At 34.0% G+C, this 18,097-nt stretch overlaps 1 protein-coding gene and 1 long non-coding RNA gene across 2 annotated transcripts in view; one reads left to right on the top strand and one right to left on the bottom strand.

Moving 5' to 3' along the window:
- GALNT1 (polypeptide N-acetylgalactosaminyltransferase 1) overlaps positions 1 to 18,097 on the top strand; it is a 148,714-nt gene that overhangs the window by 68,066 nt on the left and 62,551 nt on the right. Inside the window, exon 4 of the mRNA XM_012541180.3 lies at positions 14,716 to 14,882. Coding sequence (XP_012396634.1) covers positions 14,716 to 14,882 — 167 coding nt within the window. The remainder of the gene's footprint in view (positions 1 to 14,715; positions 14,883 to 18,097) is intronic.
- The window catches only part of LOC116420530, a 129,762-nt gene continuing 122,747 nt past the window's right edge, over positions 11,083 to 18,097 (bottom strand). The window contains exon 3 of the long non-coding RNA XR_004230873.1: positions 11,083 to 12,256. This is a non-coding gene — a long non-coding RNA (uncharacterized LOC116420530). The remainder of the gene's footprint in view (positions 12,257 to 18,097) is intronic.

Genomic DNA, 18,097 nt, shown 5'->3' with positions numbered 1-18,097 from the left:
TACCAAAGGGTCATAAATAAGAAATAAAATATTCAGGCCTTAAGGGTAGGTAAAATGTGAAATCTCATTAAATATTAATAAAGCAACCTACAAACAAGATACTCTATTATACTATATTAGCATTGACTGAATGATGACTCAGGGAAGAGGTAAGACACAAGGAGACCTTGTCTATAAGCAGACTTAGAAAGGGTAAAGGAAAAAGGTAAAAATGGATAGAAGTTGGATTTTCACAGAAGGTTTTCTTGTAGATACTAGCTAAGAGCAGTTTTATTTGTTAGGCCCTTTAACAGGAATTTTATTATATAGATCAAAGGACCTAAATAAGGACCTGGGAGCCCACTGCAGTATTTATAAGGATTTATGATCTCTTTATGTGCATAATCCTTCCAGTTTTTCCAACATCTCATCCATTCTTTCTCATATTGTAGGGCTCGTATCTATGACTTCCCATAAGTCTTCTACAGAGGTCTACCCAATGTGCTTAAGGCCTTCCTATGTATCTTAACATTATGATTTCCAGTATGTTAACTCTTAACCTGTTAATTGTTATTTTTGCAAATATTTCCTTAATATTTTTCATGTGGCTTCTTGTTCATAGTTTATTATTGTTGATATTTTACATCACATTTATAATTTCATATTTCTATTACCCTTTGAGTGATCTATAAATAGTAGTCATAATGAAGCAATAAGACCATAAAGATAATTGTTCTGCAATTCTGTTACAAGAAGCCTCATGCCTATACATAATAAATACTTCATTAAGAAAAGAGAATTGAGATACTAGACTAGCAGGCACCAAATACAATTATAAAACAAACAAAAAAGCTCTCATGATATCTTAACACTGAATGACTAGTTATTTATGTGGAAATCATTTCCAAATCACTCCTTTGTATACAATGGCTTGTTCAAGCAGCAGTTGAAATCAGCATCAATTAAAATAGCCCTATTTGATTAATCTAAGTAAAATACTGATATCAAAAAATGAGAAGTAGGTCAAGGAAGACACTCTGCAACAGAACATGCTATGGAAATTGAATTAAGGTATGGCAATCTACAAAGTAAGGTAAAATGAGGATAAAGCCTAGAACCACCTTAGCCAACAAATACTTGATGATGTCTTGCTATAGTCAGTGAAATGGCTGCCATGGCCAATACTGATTTAGCTATAAAATGATTTTCAAAATGTTATGGAAAAAAGAAGGTTCCAGGTAATGATATAGCTATAACTTCATTAGAAATAACACCTTATTTTACAACAAGAAGCAATAAAAGAAAAATGAGTTTGCAGAAAGCTTGGCATTAGATGAAACCCAGTTTAAAAAGCCAGGTTATCTCAACAGCACATAATGGTGAAACTAGAAAGAACAATGGAGGACACCCCCTCTTCCCCAATGGAAAAGACTTCCTAACATTTATGTAATATCCTTATTGGTTACAGTGGAATTAAAACATCTGGACTCAATGCCATAGCCCTCTAATATACTTCATGGGGGTTAGTAATTGCAATTAAAGAAAACAAATAACTAAAAGAATAGATGAACCAGACCAAATATACATAAAGGTAGATCAGTGCTAGAGACAAAAACAATTTTGGGTGTATTGAGGTATCAAGTATTATGATATTTGAAAGAGGGAAAAATAGTGAACAAAGCAAGGTATAAAATGTACTCAGAAATTGTGTGCTACTGTCATGAAAGATGCTGGTACAAAATAGGTATTGCTTATAAATGGAGTTTCCCCCTCACAGTCTTGTTAGCAGATGACTTGGAACTGATTGCATTCAGGTCCTTGCAGGGCAGTCCAAATAAGATTTACAATAACTCTTAAAGTTCAGTGTAATAATCTTTTTTTCCCAGTGAAAATTCAAGTAAATGAATACTACCTTTTTGTATAGACCCTGATGTGGAGTTGAATGAAATAGTGTGCTCATAAATATATATATACATACATGCATTTATACTTTTTCCCATTTTCTCCAGATTCTATTCATATTTTATTTTTCCTCAATTACATGCAAAAGCCATTTTAACATTTTTTCCCCTCCCTCTCCCAAGTTTTGAGCTCCAAATTCTCTCCCTCCTTCATTGAATAGGCAAGATGATGTTGGTTACACAAATGCACATATTTTGAACAGTAAGCAGGACCCGGAATGTATTACATTCTGCTGTTGTTATTATTTAATATTAATATTATTACAGTGTTATAGATAAGACTGTAGATAAGATAAGGTAGATTGCAATTAAGATAATTATAAGATGTTTCATGTCTTTTCTTTTTCATAACTACTTTTTTGATTTCTGCATTCTTGTTTAAGCATCTTGCAATCTTTCAAAACTAACCCTTTCAGCATTTTATAGAAGTTTATTTGAGACTGTTCCCAGCTTGTAAAATCTGGGACAGGTACCAGATTTTGACATGTCCTTGGTTAGTTTTGCTGTACTGTCTAAAGCTGTGTGAAGCACAGGGTTGGTTCTACATCTTTATAAAAAGACATGATCACTTTGGAGAAACGAAATCTTTTTGTTATACAGGGATTATGTAATATTTGTATTTGAGTTAATGTCAAGTAGCTATACATGCCACGTAATAGTTTAGACAATAACATTAGAGAAGTGTGGAAACATATTTCTACTCTCTCATCAATGAGATTAAGCCACTTGAAAGAATGGAAGTGGGTCTTTAAGGGGAAAACAAATGAGAAATAGCACAAATGCATAGGGAAATCCAAAGCTTGTATCTGGAGGTTGGTGAAAGAACAAGACCCAAGAGTAATGAGGACTACTCAAATCCCTTCTAATGCTGAGATTCCATGAGTCTTATTTAAGGAAGAGATCATTGAATAAATTAGAAGTTGAATGGTAGTAATCTGATTGCCCCCTCTTGAAGAAAGAAGGTTTTAGCTGACTTTTATTGAGGTTGCCTGGTATAGTGAAAAGAGCCCTAGATTTGGAGACCTGAGTTTAAGTCACTGTCACTTGCTTACTAGCAGTGAAATGTGTGGGCAAGTACTTACGTTCTGCAAGGTACTACTACATTATGCAGCAATTGTGAGGATTTATAGTTTACCTTCTGTTTTTGTGAATTTGATGAAAAAATGTATATAAAATTCTTTGTAAATTTTAAAATATCCTCTTAGCAAATATAGCGATTATAATGGTAATTGGCGGAGAGGCATTTAATTCATTCAGACTTTCCTTCTGTCTTGGCTAAAAATATATTTATAACAGTAGCTCTTTTAGCTTCTATTTCCCTAGTACTGAAAAATGGAAGCAAAATTAGCTTTGTTCACTTATTTTTTTCTATCTTTGATTATCTTAGTCTAATATGTGATTTACCTGTAAATTTTAGTTTTCCTCATCCTTTTTGTAAAAAGAGTGAGGTGATACTTGCTTCTAATACTTTTGACATCTGAGACCTGAACTAAATTGATGTCAGCCAGTAAACATTTATTATCAATTGTTTGTGCTTCCTTCCTCTACCTCCCCCCTTCACTCCCTTTTTGGTTGCTATTGGGGAAGCTTCCATGGAGGAGGAGTGTAGGGGAAGGACTCATGTAGAGCAGCCACAGAAGAATTTTGTCTAATTTCTGTTCTGCAAAAGTAGTGAAAGTATTGTCAGAATGTACATGTATACTGAACAATGTTTAAAGAAATACTAATTAGAATTTTTATTCCCTCTAAAGTCAGTGTTTCCCAAGGAGCCCTGCCCCAGTTTTAGCTCTGATACCTATGTTGGCTAGGAAAAAAGCACTTTTATGAAGTGTTACATGTGAATTGTTAATGATCTTCATCCTTTCAGTGTGGGATATTTAATTTTAAGCCAATTCTCTCTTAGCTTTCTGTAGTTTTTAGGTAGCTGTGACCCAAAAGACATAGTATTAGTTATTTCTTTCCATTTCCAATTCTTTCCATTTCACACTCTGTGTAGCCCTGGATAAGTGATTTCATCCTTCTGAGCCTCTGTTTCATTTTTTGTAAAATGAGATTGAGTTACATGATATTTGTGACCTCTATCTAATAAAAATGTTATGATTCTTCAGCAAAAATAGTGAGGAAGCTTCAGGTTCTCGGTCTGTCTTGTATTCATTTGTATTTTCAATGACAAAAATAATTTAAAGTCGTATTAAGCAGAGTTTTTGTCCATTGTAAGGTCTCAATTTTATGTTATTCCAGGATATCCTTTCATTGTTCTTCTCCCTGGGCTCTATTGAATTTGAAGAGACAAACTTATTCTATTCATTTCAATATACATTTATAAAACAGCTCCAGGATTTGGAGTTGCAAGGCAAAGAGAGAGGTAGAATGCCAATAAAGTGTGTGCAGATACGGGAATTTAAGAATTCATAAACATGCAAATGATGTGATTGTAAGATGCAAGAGTATGATAATAAATAAAAGGTAATTTGGATAGCAGAATACTAACAGTTAGAATCAAGAAAGGTTTCATGTAAAAAGTGTGAAAAGAAGTAGCTTGGGCTACTTCTTGAAGGAAAAGAAGGATTCTGAGGAAGAGATTATGTGGAAATGCATTCAAGATATAAGGAAATGCCAAAGCAAATAAATGCAGGGAGACTGGATGAAAAGTGAACACAGTAAAGGATATATGAGTAACAGCAAGAAGGCCAGTTTGGCTGGATCTCATGAAGGGCATATAAAATATGCAATCTGGATAGATAATAAGGGATTAGATTATGAAAAAAGTTAAACAGAGGGCTTTATATTTTAAATTAGAGGTAGCAGAAATTTATTAAGTAGGAAAATGATATGGTTAGATCTCTGTTTAAGGAAAATCATTTTGGCAGGTATGTAAAGGATCCACTTGATTGGGGGATTAGGAAGTCATTGCTGTAATCTAAGGTAATAAGAAACTAAACATCATGCTTGTGTGACTAATGGAGGTAAGGGATGTTGTAAAGGGCAAAAATATCAAGATTTGTGACTGGTTGGATATGTGGAATGAGGAGAACTGACACTGAAAAACTGAGAGAATAATAGTGTCTTCAACATAAAAAGAGAATCTTGGAAGAAAGGTCGGTTTAAGAAGAATGATAATAAAGGGTAAAAATAAAGGGATAAAAAAGGTAAATTAGAGGGAAATCCATTCGGAAGTATCCTGCAGGTGCTTAGTGATATGAGACAAGTTTAGGGGAGAGACTAGAGCTAGACACATAGGATTTTGAATCATATATAACTATTAGAATCCTTAGGCCCTTGGAGTAACCACATTCTCTCTCTCTTGCTCTTTTGGCACTTCTATTTCAGTTCATGTGTTTCTTTGGCTTCATCATTTTCTATCTTTCCTTTTACTCTTGTTTCTAGTCTTAGCATATCTTGCTCCTGACCAGCTTTTTATGACCAAGGTAGTTTTTAGATTAAATTTGTTTCTTTGTTATGACAGTTCACTTCATTTAAGCTTCTTTTTGAAATTATAATAGTTAATTGATATCCTTTTCAGCAGACTCCTTTCTTATCTGATGAAATTGTCAGAATTTATCTACTTTTACAGTATCAGTTATGAGCAAATCAAATGTCCTGGAATTTAATCAGAAAAAGGACAGACTGACTATTCAAGCTTATATATTAATACTTTGATTCCACTAAAATAAGACTTTTGCTGACTAGAAAGATTAAATTTTAGAAATTTTTTTCTTTATCTGTTAACCACATATTACCAACAAAAAATGAATCTCTGATGAACAAAGGTGTTTTTATCTCCATGAAAATATTGTTTTTAGAACCTCAAGTTTATCCAAGTATGGTAACATTGTTCTGCTCTACTGTTAAAAATGCAAGCTCATTATCTTTTTTTTTTTGCTGAGATAATTGGGGTTAAGTGACTTGCCCAGGGTCACACAGCTAGGAAGTGTTAAGTGTCTGAGTTCATATTTGAACTCGGGTCCTCCCAACTTCAGAGCTAGTGCTTTATTCACGGCACAACCTAGCTGCTCCAGGTCATTACTTTTAAGGGAATATTTTGCTTTCTTTCTGTCTGGCTGTTAAACCTAAGTCAGTCAACCTCTAGACCAGAATTTTTAGGATACATGTAGAGATTTTTATGGATGGTATTATATGAGAATTTCAACATTGTTTGAATTCAAATGAAATTTGAATGTTACTTTTGTGCAAAATTTTATAAAAATTGAAACTTTTTTAGGGTGGGGGCGGGGAATGTCAGTTGATGTCATGGCTTACAGAAATTGCCAATGTCCATCCAAGGTTTGCAAGCATTGTAATAAATAAACCCTTTCCCAAGCTATATTTTACTTTGAAGTTTTACTTATAAGACATTTCTTTTCTCACAGTGTTATAGCTCCTTGTGACCATAATATCCATTTCCTGATAGTATGTTCTCTTTTTATTTTTCATTCTTCTAGTATAGTTCTTCACTTTGGCCTTTATTTTAGGGCTTGGCTCTTCAGAAATCTGGAAGGAAGTTCTGAGCTGGTCCTTTAAGCTTCTTTCTTGGAATTTGGAGTGTTGTGGTTTTTTTCAGGATCTTGGGGACAGTTCAGTTTGGGGGAGCAGCAGCAAGCTTTCAGTACTTGCAAAGTAGTCTGATTAAGGGCAAAGTCTGATTTCTGCACTCTTGGTCTCTGCAAGCTCCTGACCTGGGTTTGAGTCTAAGGGTTTTAAACTTTTAGAATTCCAATGGACTGCTGCTGGACTCAGCCACTAATTAATAGCTACCTTGAAAGTTCTCTTGGTTGAAAGTGGCAGAAAATCTTCCTCCCCTAAGTCTAGAATTACTGGCCAAGTTTTTCTGCTGCAAGTTTCACACTTGGCTTGAAACTAGAACTGAGATGCTTCATAACTGGGCTCTGAGCCACATCCCAGTTGTTCAAAATCAAGCTCCTTCCACACAGCTTAAGGCCTAGGACTGCTTTTCATTTTATAATGACACCCCAAGGCATAGCTCTCTTCAGTTTACTCTAAATTGGTGACCCCAAACTGGGTAGAGAGCACCTATTCCCATACCCTAATCAAATTTAGGCCCTTCTGTCCTGGATCTTGGACCTGTGCTTGCCTTGGGGCCACTATCTTTCCTTATATAGACTGCATGTACCATATTCCTATCTAGATCCTGTCCCCAGACCTCTTTGTCTGATTCCCTTTGCCAACTTGAGTGGAAAATCTAATCATGGATTTTTCCTTGGATTTCCTCATCAGGATTTTGACTGTTGTGTTTCCTAGATGTGTTTGGAGGAGTGGGACATGAGTCAAAGGAATTTGATGTATTCCTTTCCTTTTAGAGCTATCTTGGCTCTGCTTCTTCAAAGTAAATTCTTTCTAAAATGCCTAAGTATAAGTCCTTGATATAATATGAGACTGACAGATAGTAGGGTTTCATTGTGTTAGTAATATAAAAGTAAGGGTATTTTGAGCATTCCTTACAATTCAAGTCATTGATAAAGAATTGTAAAGAATATAAAACTGTTTTCTGGAAGGCAAGAAAATTGCTTTAGAAAAGTCTCGTTTTGATCTTTGACTTAAAAATTTTACAACCAGGTAGTTGTATAGGGCTGTGTAAATCTCACTTATGTAATCCTTTTGGGAAAGGTAAAAGATACTAAAAGAAAGAAAATAACCTAATAAAATAAGCAAAGTATTTCATAAGGGACACCATTTTCATTTGTAGTTCTTCTGTATGTGTATGCATCACAGTAATGTTTAGAAAAGATGAAATTTTGTTCAGTAGATTTTTAAATCTACTGTTAAAATAATAGATCTCGATCCTGAAGATACTTTAGAAGCCATTTTGATTTACAGATGAGGAAACTGAAGTTGGAATTCACAGGAGAGCTGTTGGAATACATGGGAGCCACCTGACGGTGGCTGCTGTTGATCCAATCCAGAATGGACTCCTCTTGTGAGAGGATGATACAAGGAGACTGAGAGGGCAGTTGCTGTTCTCTGACCTCCCTATTGAAAGTCCATTGCATTGACTGACCTCTCTCCCGAAAGGCTGTTGTATTGTCTGACTTCTTTCCTCTTCCCTCTGCCTCCAATTTATCTCATTCCCAGTCCACAACACCTGTGTCAGCCTTACAACTCCTTTAGATGTTATGATTCACAGCTGTGGAGGCTCTTGGAGAATTGACCTGTCCCTTAACACAAAGATGTAAAATGATTTGCCCAAAACCATAAACAAGGAGTTAGCATCAGTGTTAGGATTAGAATCTGGATCTTCTGTATGCACTGTACTGGGCTTTATTCTTGTTGCTGCTGTAGTAGTTGTTCAATTGTGTCCAGTTCTCTGTGACCTCCTTGGAGTTTTCTTAGAAGAGACACTGGAGTAGTTTGCCATTTCCTTCTCTAGTTTATTTTATAGATAAGGAAGTTGAGGCAAACAGACTTGCCCTGACTTGCCTGGAGTCACACAACTAGTGTCTGAGGCCACATTTGTACTCAAGAGGATAAATCTTCCTGACTCCAGGCCCAGGGCTCTATTGTACCTCCTACCTGCCCCCATCCTTTCTAGGAAGTGTATTATCATTTTAAAAATAATTATAACTTTTTATTGACAGAACATATGCATGGGTAATTTTTTACTACATTATCCCTTGCACTCACTTCTGTTCCAATTTTTCCCTTCCCTCCCTCCATCGCCTCCCCTAGATGGCAGGTAGTCTTATACATGTTAAATATGTTATAGTAGTATATTATTGTTTTAAAACTATTGTCTGTGTATAGAAATTAAAAATAAAAAGTCAGTTATTTGGAAAAGCTAGTTTTTGAAAGATGTTCGGTAATGAAATATCAGGCAGTTTTTAAAGTTTTATTAGTACCTTTTGTTTCTTGTGCCAGAGAAACTGTTACTCATTTTCTTTTTATTTTCATTCATTTTCTTTATGATCTTTATGCATTACTCATGATTTTCTTATAGTCTTCTTGGATCTGACAATTTACTTTTTAATAATAATTTTAATAATAACATATAAAACAAAATAAAAACTGAAAAAATGAGAGTAGAAACATGAAGGCATTTATCAGTCAGCAGTAATTTCTATAACAGTTATTGTGTTAACTGAGAGGAATACAAAGACAAAAATAAAGCAGTCTTTATATACCTCAGGGAGCCTGTGTTCTATTGGATTAAAATTTTACTTTAGAAAATGTTTAGGTAAAAGAAAGTCTGAGTATATTAATTTTAGAAGTATAACCATTTGTTTCTCACAGAGTGAATTTTCCTTTTTGTTTTTTTCTTAAAGAGTAAATGCCATATGGAAAGATTAAATTTCAAGTATTTTATTTGTTAGATGCAGCACAGGTTCTGGTAGATGTTCTTTTCCATAGTTATTTCTAATGTTAAAAAAAAAAATGCTTCCATGAAATCATTTTTCTAATATCTAAAAAAAGGAAAGCATAACCTTTTAGTTAGACAGTTTTATTCCTACAGGGTCATAGAATCATACCTCAGAATTTCCTCAGTTCAACTCATATCTGAAATAGGAATCTTATCTGAAAAATCCTTGACAATTGATTACAAACTACCACTTAAAATTTTCAACATATGAGGAACTCACTATTTTTTAAAGACTGCCAGTTCCATTTTTGAGCAACTCTGAGGAAAGTTTTGTGTGGGGTTAATTTTTTTTTTTTTTTTGAGTTGAAATCTCTCTCCTATAATCTGTCTTCTGACAACAAATGAAAAGCAAAACAAAAGTCATTTTTCCATATGACATTTTTCAAATATTTGAAGGTATTTACTTCTAACATCACTTCTTCAAAATTCTTAGATCTTTTACTTATCCTTTTAATAGCATTGTTTTGAGTTAACATACGTGTGTTTTCTAAATGGTATCCAGAACTGACCATAATACTGAAGTTGTGTTCCTCTAACTAGGGCAGAATGGGGAATTCATTCTGAATACTTTTTTTTTTTTTTTTTTTTTTGCTAAGGCAATTCAGATTGTGACTTGTCCTGGGTCACACAGCCGGGAAGTGTTAAGTGTCTGAGATCAGATTTGAACTCAGGGCCTCCTGACTTTAGGGCTAATGCTCTATCCACTGTGCCACCTAGATGCCCCTGGTATATTTCTTCTAATGCTGTCTAAGCTCATATTAGCTTTTTTGCTTGCCATACTCTTTATTTATAGATTTATACTTTTAACTTTTACTGAGCTTGCAACTGCGTAATCTCTTAATTTTTTTTACATTAACTCCTTTGTGGTTATATTTCTCTCCATTTTGTGCTTATACACTAGGTTTTTTAACCCAAGTATGAATTTCTTACCCTCTAAAATTTAGAGATGTTAAAAACTGATGTATTTTGTTTTTAATTCACCTTCATTTCCAAATATATCTGTTTCCTATTTGTTCTCATCCTCATGGATAATAACTCAAAACTATGTCATTAGAACATATTGCTTGTAATAGAAAATTTTAAAAGCTTAAAAAAAATTCTTTTAAGTAAATGTATAGAACATATCAACCAGATTAGTATATGCAGTAAGGGAGGTACATTTTTTATCTCTTCTATAGGGTCAAGCTTAGTCATTATAATTATACATAGTGTTTAGTTTCATTTCTTTTCTTTTCATTTACATTGTTGTAATCATTGTATATAATGTTTTTCTGATTCTGTTTACTTTGTATCAGTCCATATAAATTTTCTCCCTTTTCCAAATTCTTCATATTGTTTCTTATAGCTCAGTGATATTCTTTTATATTCTACAAGCTATAGCTTATGTCACCATTCCCCAATCTTTGTGCACATATTTTGCTTCTTTTTAAAATAAAGTTTTATTGATGTTTTTTGTTTTTATATTATCTACATTTTCCTCTATATTTTTCATTCCTCCAAAGGAAAAGAGTTAAGAGGAGGAAAATTATTCAGTAAAATCATACAATGGAACAAATTTAAACTTTATATGCAGTTCTACACTTAAAGGGGAGGTATCTTTTCATATCTCTTCTTTGAGGCTAAGAAATTCTATATAATTTCTTATTATATATTATTATGATATATATTATATGTTATATTGTATATTATATATACAATTAATAATATATAATTATGCATAACAATTATATATATTGTATATATGTATATATATAATTATATATTATATATAGTATATGTAATATACTATATATTCAATATTGAATTATTTTATTGTGGGTCTTAACATTTACCTTCTTGTAGTCATCATGCGTGTTATTTTCCTAGCTCTGCTTATTGTTATTTATATTGCTGTATGTAAAAGCTTCTGTGTGCTTCTTTGTATTCATTGTCTTGAGTATTCTTTCCAAAATACAATTTATTCAGCCATTCTCCAGTTAATAGACATCTACTGTCTCCATTTTTTTGCCAGTACCAAAAAAAGGACTTTTGCATAATTTTTAATTGCAATCTAACTTTTCTATGTTTGTTTAAGAAATATAAATTGTTAAAATATGTATGTTTTATTTTTCTTGAATTTTTGTGGATATAAGTCTTATGAATTGCTTGTGAAGACAAAAAAAATGAGTTTTTGTCATTTTTATTATATTGTTGCATGTATTAGACAATTTCTGTTATTTTGTATAACCACCAATTAGGAAACATAATTACTTTTTTTTTGTCCCATTATTGCATTTATTTTAACCAGTTTTGTTTATTAGTCCTTTGTAGGCTCCTCCTCCTGCAGCAGAGTGGTGAAACAATTGGGCCTTGGGGCTTAAGAATCATGTTGGTTTTAGACTCTATAACTTTAACTTAGCTGTTGGCACTCTAAATGTAAAATACTTGTCTAATGAAATTTAGTGGACATGTCTGCTAGAGGATCTGAGTTTGGATGATGGCCTGTATGTGTTCATAATTACTGGAATTTGTAGGTTATGATCAACTGTGAGAATGTTTGAGAAGGAAGGTACCATTCCTCTTCCCAGAGGAGGCTGCAGCTCCAGCTGTAAACAGTGGCATCTTGAAATGGAAGGTGTACAGTTATATGTAAAACTCCCATTTTACAACTCCTTTTTGCTTCAAAGGTTGGTGATTAGCATTAGCAAGAGATGGAAAGACTGAGATCAAAGATAATCTGCTGTTCTGTTCACTAAAGGCTCTCCACGTGGTAGATAAGGGTAGGAGGGGAGAGATTAGGTGGGAGTAGGAGGTGGAAAGCTTCTTGCACTGCCATATATGGAAGTCTCTCTCTAGCCCCATTCTGATAACCTTCTCTTCAGGGACACAAGCAGCAGGAGATGGAAGGCACAATAAGAGGAAGGTCTTGATTCTCTTTTTACCGGAGACTGGAAATCTTTAGTATCTATAAAAAACAAAACAAAACAAAACCCAAAAAATGAGGGGGGGGGGGGGGAGACACCTTGCATTGGTTTTATTTTTTGTCACTTTCTACATAGTTGACTAAAATTAAGCTTATAATCAGTTTAAATTCTTAGATCTTTTTCTTGTACCTTCCAGAAGTCCTAAAAATTAGCTTTCTGTATTCATCCTCCTAAAAATAATTTCAAATTTACTGATTATAATTTTGTATTTTTCTGGTCTAATTTCTTTGCCATACACTTTGAGCACATATTCCCTTAAAGTTTCTAACAGTACTAGATCTAGACTCTTTCAGTGTTTCTCTGTTTCATATATCTGATAGATCCAGTCCTTCTCTATCTTCCTACTCATTTTCCATGTGTCTGTTTCAGTTCTTGTTATGGGAATTTATACTCATATTGTTCCCAGATGTTTGTCTTTGCTTAGTCTTTTTTCTTTCTTTCTTTTTAATATCTAGAGAAAATTCTCTTCCAATTCTTTTTCTAGGAAACTTTTTGTATTGGAGATTGGAAGGTAATTGTTGCATATGTTAGCAGCATTTGTATGTGAGTCTGTGAACTCATCTGTCTAGGTACTTTTTTCTTATAATCTGTCTATGCTTTTTATTTTGTGCAATTTTTGTCCACATCCGCATAATAAATTTAGCATAGGGAATCTCCATATCATACTGGACACTATTTCTTTTTTTTTTTTTTTTCACATATTCCACAGCTATATCAGGGTTGCATTCAGAAAGTCTGTCTTGTTCTTCACATTAATGATTATTCTTTACTATATGATTAGCCTTGACATTTAACAACCATATATCATGAGTGAGGTCTTTTATAGCACTTCTTCCATACGTGTCATTATTTTTACTTTGATATGTCTCCATTTTAAATCTTAAGAGATTATGGTTTTTCATGAAGTTTCATCAGTCTTATTTCCCCAACTAAATTTAAAACTTCTCTGGAAGAAAACTGTTTTATATGTATATATTTTGTTAACACCTAGTACATGCTAGGTATTTAGCAGACTAACGCTTAGTAAATAAATAATTACTTTGTTGGATTTTTTTGTGTTGTTTTTTTTTCTGATAGATTACATTTTTGAATGCAAATATGTGTCTGACTTTTTACAGTCTATAATGGTTCCTATCTGCAGTTTTTGGAGAGAGATTTACAATGTTATTTATAATTATGTAAATGTTAGTTAATCTGAAAAATCATTTTGAGAATAATGGCAAATTTTGCATCAAAACAGATGCTTATCAGAAAGGGTTGGCAGTATTGTTAGCTTTAAAAAGTTCATTTTTTCCTTTATGAGTTTAATATAAGACTGCCATAAAATGTATAGTTGTATACTTAACATTTATATAGCATTTTAAGATTTGCAAAATGCTTATAGCTTACCTTATTAAATATCATAGCAACCTTGTGAGGTAGATGGCTATTTTGCCCATTTTGCAGATGAATAAACTGAGGGTAAAGAAGTCAAATTACTTTTGCAGGGTTACTAATTAGTAAAATTAATAATTGTCTGAGCCAGAGTTTGAACTCAACTCCAAGTCTAGTACTATATAACTACACTCTTCTAACCTACTATCCTATGGCTCATAGACTTACTATGATTGATTATCAGGTCTCCAAGATTCAATATGAATACTTAACATTTTCCTTTTGATCTTTGACATCAATAAAATATTCACTGACATGTTATTTTATATGGAGTGCTATTATACTTAATAAAATAGAATTTCTTTGAAAAGAGTTAGTGACTTTTTGCCTTTTTTTTTTTTTAAGAAAGAATTTTCCAACTTGTCTTTGTTCTGTGATTAAGGTAGTAGATTCTTGTAACAATCTTTATTGTTCTGTTAGTCAGCTTTTCTTGATAGAACAGTTATTATCCAATGGGGCATCTCATGAGCAAAAAGACTAAGAGACTCCTAATCTAAAGTATACTGTTGTTCAACAAACATTTCTTAATTGTTTCTTATGCCAGGTACTATGTTAAGAGGTGGGGATATAGAGACAAATAAAACTTTGCTGACTCTCAGGGAGTTTACATTTTATTAAGAAAAAGTAAACAGTTAACTTATACAAGCGTATACAAAATAAATGTAAATTAGTTAGGGGAGCAGATGGGACAATCAGAAAAGGTGTTAGTAAAGTCTTGTATTATAAAATTTTGTTTTTTTTAGATATAAAACAAAAGTTTATCCTGATAATCTTCCTACAAGTGTGGTGATTGTCTTCCACATGCCAGGCACTGTATTAAGAGGTAGGGATACAGAGACAAATAAAACTTTTCTGACTCTTAGGGAGCTTACATTTTATTAGGAAGAAGTAAACAGTTATTTATACAAGTATATACAAAATAAATGTAAAATAATCAGGGGAGCAGATGGGCCAATCAGAAAAGGTGTTAGTAAAGTCTTGTGTTATAATTTTGTTTTTTTTCTAGATGTAAAACAAAGGTATATCCTGATAATCTTCCTACAACAAGTGTGGTGATTGTCTTCCACAATGAGGCTTGGAGTACACTTCTAAGAACTGTCCATAGTGTAATAAACCGATCACCAAGACACATGCTAGAAGAAATCGTTCTGGTAGATGATGCAAGTGAAAGAGGTAAATCAAAAATATAAATATTTATGTTATATGAGAGAAGAATGCATTTTGCCAATGAGAGTAGCTTTTTCTTTTCCTTTTTTTAAACTTTTGTATGAATTTCTTTTTTATTTTAGAATTCCATAATCATTTAAATAGTGTCTCAGAGGGAAAACCCCTTCTATTTATTAACTCCATGATCACTTCATTTAATTAGCCTTTATAATTTTCCATTGACAGGTGTTAAACTTATATTTTAAAAGAATACTGCTTTATATAATTCATTGAAACTCAAGCAAGTTTTAAGAATTACAATTTTCTTAGGGTGCTGATTATGGTAAGCTGCATTCCTTATTTGGGGAAGAAATTATTCATTCTGTAAATTTACACAATCTGGCAGCATAAAAAGCAGCTTTAACAAACCTTGGATCAATCCTGGAATAGTAGGGTCCCTAGATTAGCTTTATTTTACTTCCTGCCTCACACCTCACCCATAGTAATACATATTTTTCTTTTATTTTTCCCACTTGCTCCTATTCTAGAGGGAACAAACCTTCCCTCATTCTTGTCTAATTCCTTTTATAAATCCTTCCATCTGATTGCTTTCACTGAAATTTGGTTTCCTCCTGACAACACTGGTCCCTAGCCATCCTATCTAACACTTGTTCTGCCTTCATTTAATTTCTTTATCACATTCCTCCCTTACCCCACACTGGTCCTGGAGGGAGAGTTGAAAGACGTCTTGCTCCTCCCCACTACCATTTTTGGACTCCCTTCTTTGCCAGACATCATTTAACAACTTGGCTTTTGAAGTTCACTCTATTAAAATGTTTTGCTCAATACAGATTTGGGTGGATGTTATCTACTAGCTCCAAGGTCATTCTCCCCTTTTTTCAGTTTTCTACATGGTTTTTAGCCTTCTCCTCTATCCTCATTCCTGACCTTATACTAGGGAACTTTAGTGTTCATCTTAGTACTTAGTACTTAGTACTTACTTAGTACTTCTTTAAATTATATTATCTCAAATCTCATGAGATTTGGCTACATCCTCTACTCTGTCTCAACTGTCCATAGAAATGCTTATGCCCTGAATTTCAATATTTTCTAACAACATTCTTTATCTTTGGGGGAGGGAGGGAGCCTGATTCCTCTCTATCTGATCCTAAACTGTAATTAAGTCTTTTCTTGGGCTTCACACCTCCTAAATCGATTCTTCCCTCTCATTGTACCCTTCTCATACTGCATGTCATCCTCTGACTTTGTTTTCCTCCCTTCCCTATAATTTACCAGTTCAGTGAATTGGTATTCTTTATTTTCAAATCCCTCACCACTTCATTGTTGCTCCTTTCCAGAACACTGGCTCTGCTTCTGGATAGAATTATAGGGAGTTATAGCTGTTGGAGTACTATATAAATTTATGTTATGCAGCTTCAATTGGATCCTTCCTGCTGCAAGGCAGTCCTTCAATTCCTCCTTAATTGGTTCTCTCTTTCACTCCCCCACAAGTATTCCAAATTTTTTCTCTTTTCGTGAAGCCTCTTTTTCCTTCTCACTAAATTAAGAGATTAAGTTCTCAGTCCTGACTAAGAACTTAATCTCTTAATTTGCTGAAGAAATTGAAATGTTCACAGTGACCTCTGTCTTCTCTTCTTTCCTTTATCTCAAAACCTTTCGTCATCACCCCTTCTCTATAGTCTTTGATAATGAAGTTAATCTTCTTGTCCAAACTATTCCCTCTTCAGGGACCCTTCATGGACTCTTCTGTCACCCATGGAAGTGATCCCATTTCTTGTCTTCTTCAGAGCATTATTTCCCTAGTTTTTTTTTGACAGGTAAAAGAGGCCATTCCTTGTTTTGTTTCTTACCTAGACTTAATCACTGGATGGATATTGCCTCAGTCAAATTGAGACTTGTTAAACAAAAAATAATAAATCTGTTTATTAGTTTAAAAAGGCCAGGGTTTCCCACTGCATCCTGAGTCATCTGTATCTTGCCACTGGATCCAAATGGCTTCAGAGGAGAAAGTGAGACTGGTAACTTTGCACCACCCTTCCTTACTTCAGTGCAGTGTACTTTTATGTCATGGCATCACCTCCCTGATGTCATGGTCCTCTTGAAGAGCAAAGGACAAACAATGAACAACTTCTTTCATCATCTCTCCTCCTTCTTTATCTTTCTGATCTTTAATCCCTTTAATCTTTTTTCTGCTTCCTTCAAATGTTCTCAGATCTCCCATAACCTTTAAAAAAAATAAAAAAAGAACCCCTTACCATTCTTCAAACTGCCATTTTATATGTTTTTTCCATTTCCCAACTAACTACCAAGTTAGATAATCAACAAATATTAAACTTCTGTTATATTCCAGACACTTGTACACTGGAGATAGAAAGAAAAGTAAAAGTCCTTTCCTTCAAGGAATTCACCATCCAGTGAGGGAGGCAACATGTAAACAACTATGTACAAACAAGGAACAGAAGGAAAGTACTAGAATTAAAGGAGATCAGGAAAGACTTCCTATAAAAAGTGAAATTTTAGGTGAGACTTAAAAGAAATCAGAATCCAGGAGACCTAATATGAAAGAGATTATTCCATGCATGGGCGATAGCCAATAAAAATACTCTTAAGTCAGGACCTCTGGGACATATTAGCAACAAGATGAAAAGACTAGACATTTTCTCTGATTCCCTACAATCTCTTACAGCTCTCCGAAAATAGAAATTATATGCCTAAAATAAAGCAACATAAGCTGTCTCTACTGTTCTACTGTATTCAGAATAAAAAAGGTCAGTTATGAACTCTGAGCTACCCTGAGCTCCCTCAGCATCCCTTCCCCATCTCCCATACCACTAGCAGCAGAATAGAGTAGCAGCCCAAGTATCCAGCATACAGGCTAGCAACAAAACCAGTCCCACATTCCAGTTCCTCCTCCTTGAATCCAGTGACTTGGAGACTTCAGGCTTCAGGATTCTGCTTGGGCCATAAACAAGGAGCAGTTTATCAGTAGCCTTTTAGAAGAAAAAACCTCCTGGGGACCATAACGGAGAGCTAGTGCATGGGAGACAGTCCCATCTCACCAATGCTGCAGAGTTGGGAACTGTGAGTGCAGAGAATGGATGAACACAGAGCATGGGACAGGAGAGCATGTGTTGAGGTCAGGGGATAGAGAAGAGGAGGATGCTATCTAGCATTTGACTAAATTTTAGGTAAAGGCTTCAGCATCCAGCTAGGGCCAGCTC

This window comes from Sarcophilus harrisii, chromosome 1 (assembly GCF_902635505.1).
Source record: "Sarcophilus harrisii chromosome 1, mSarHar1.11, whole genome shotgun sequence".
NCBI classification, from domain to species: domain Eukaryota; kingdom Metazoa; phylum Chordata; class Mammalia; order Dasyuromorphia; family Dasyuridae; genus Sarcophilus; species Sarcophilus harrisii.
Note: the sequence above shows the minus strand (reverse complement) of the source record. Positions and strands in the feature narration are given on the sequence as shown.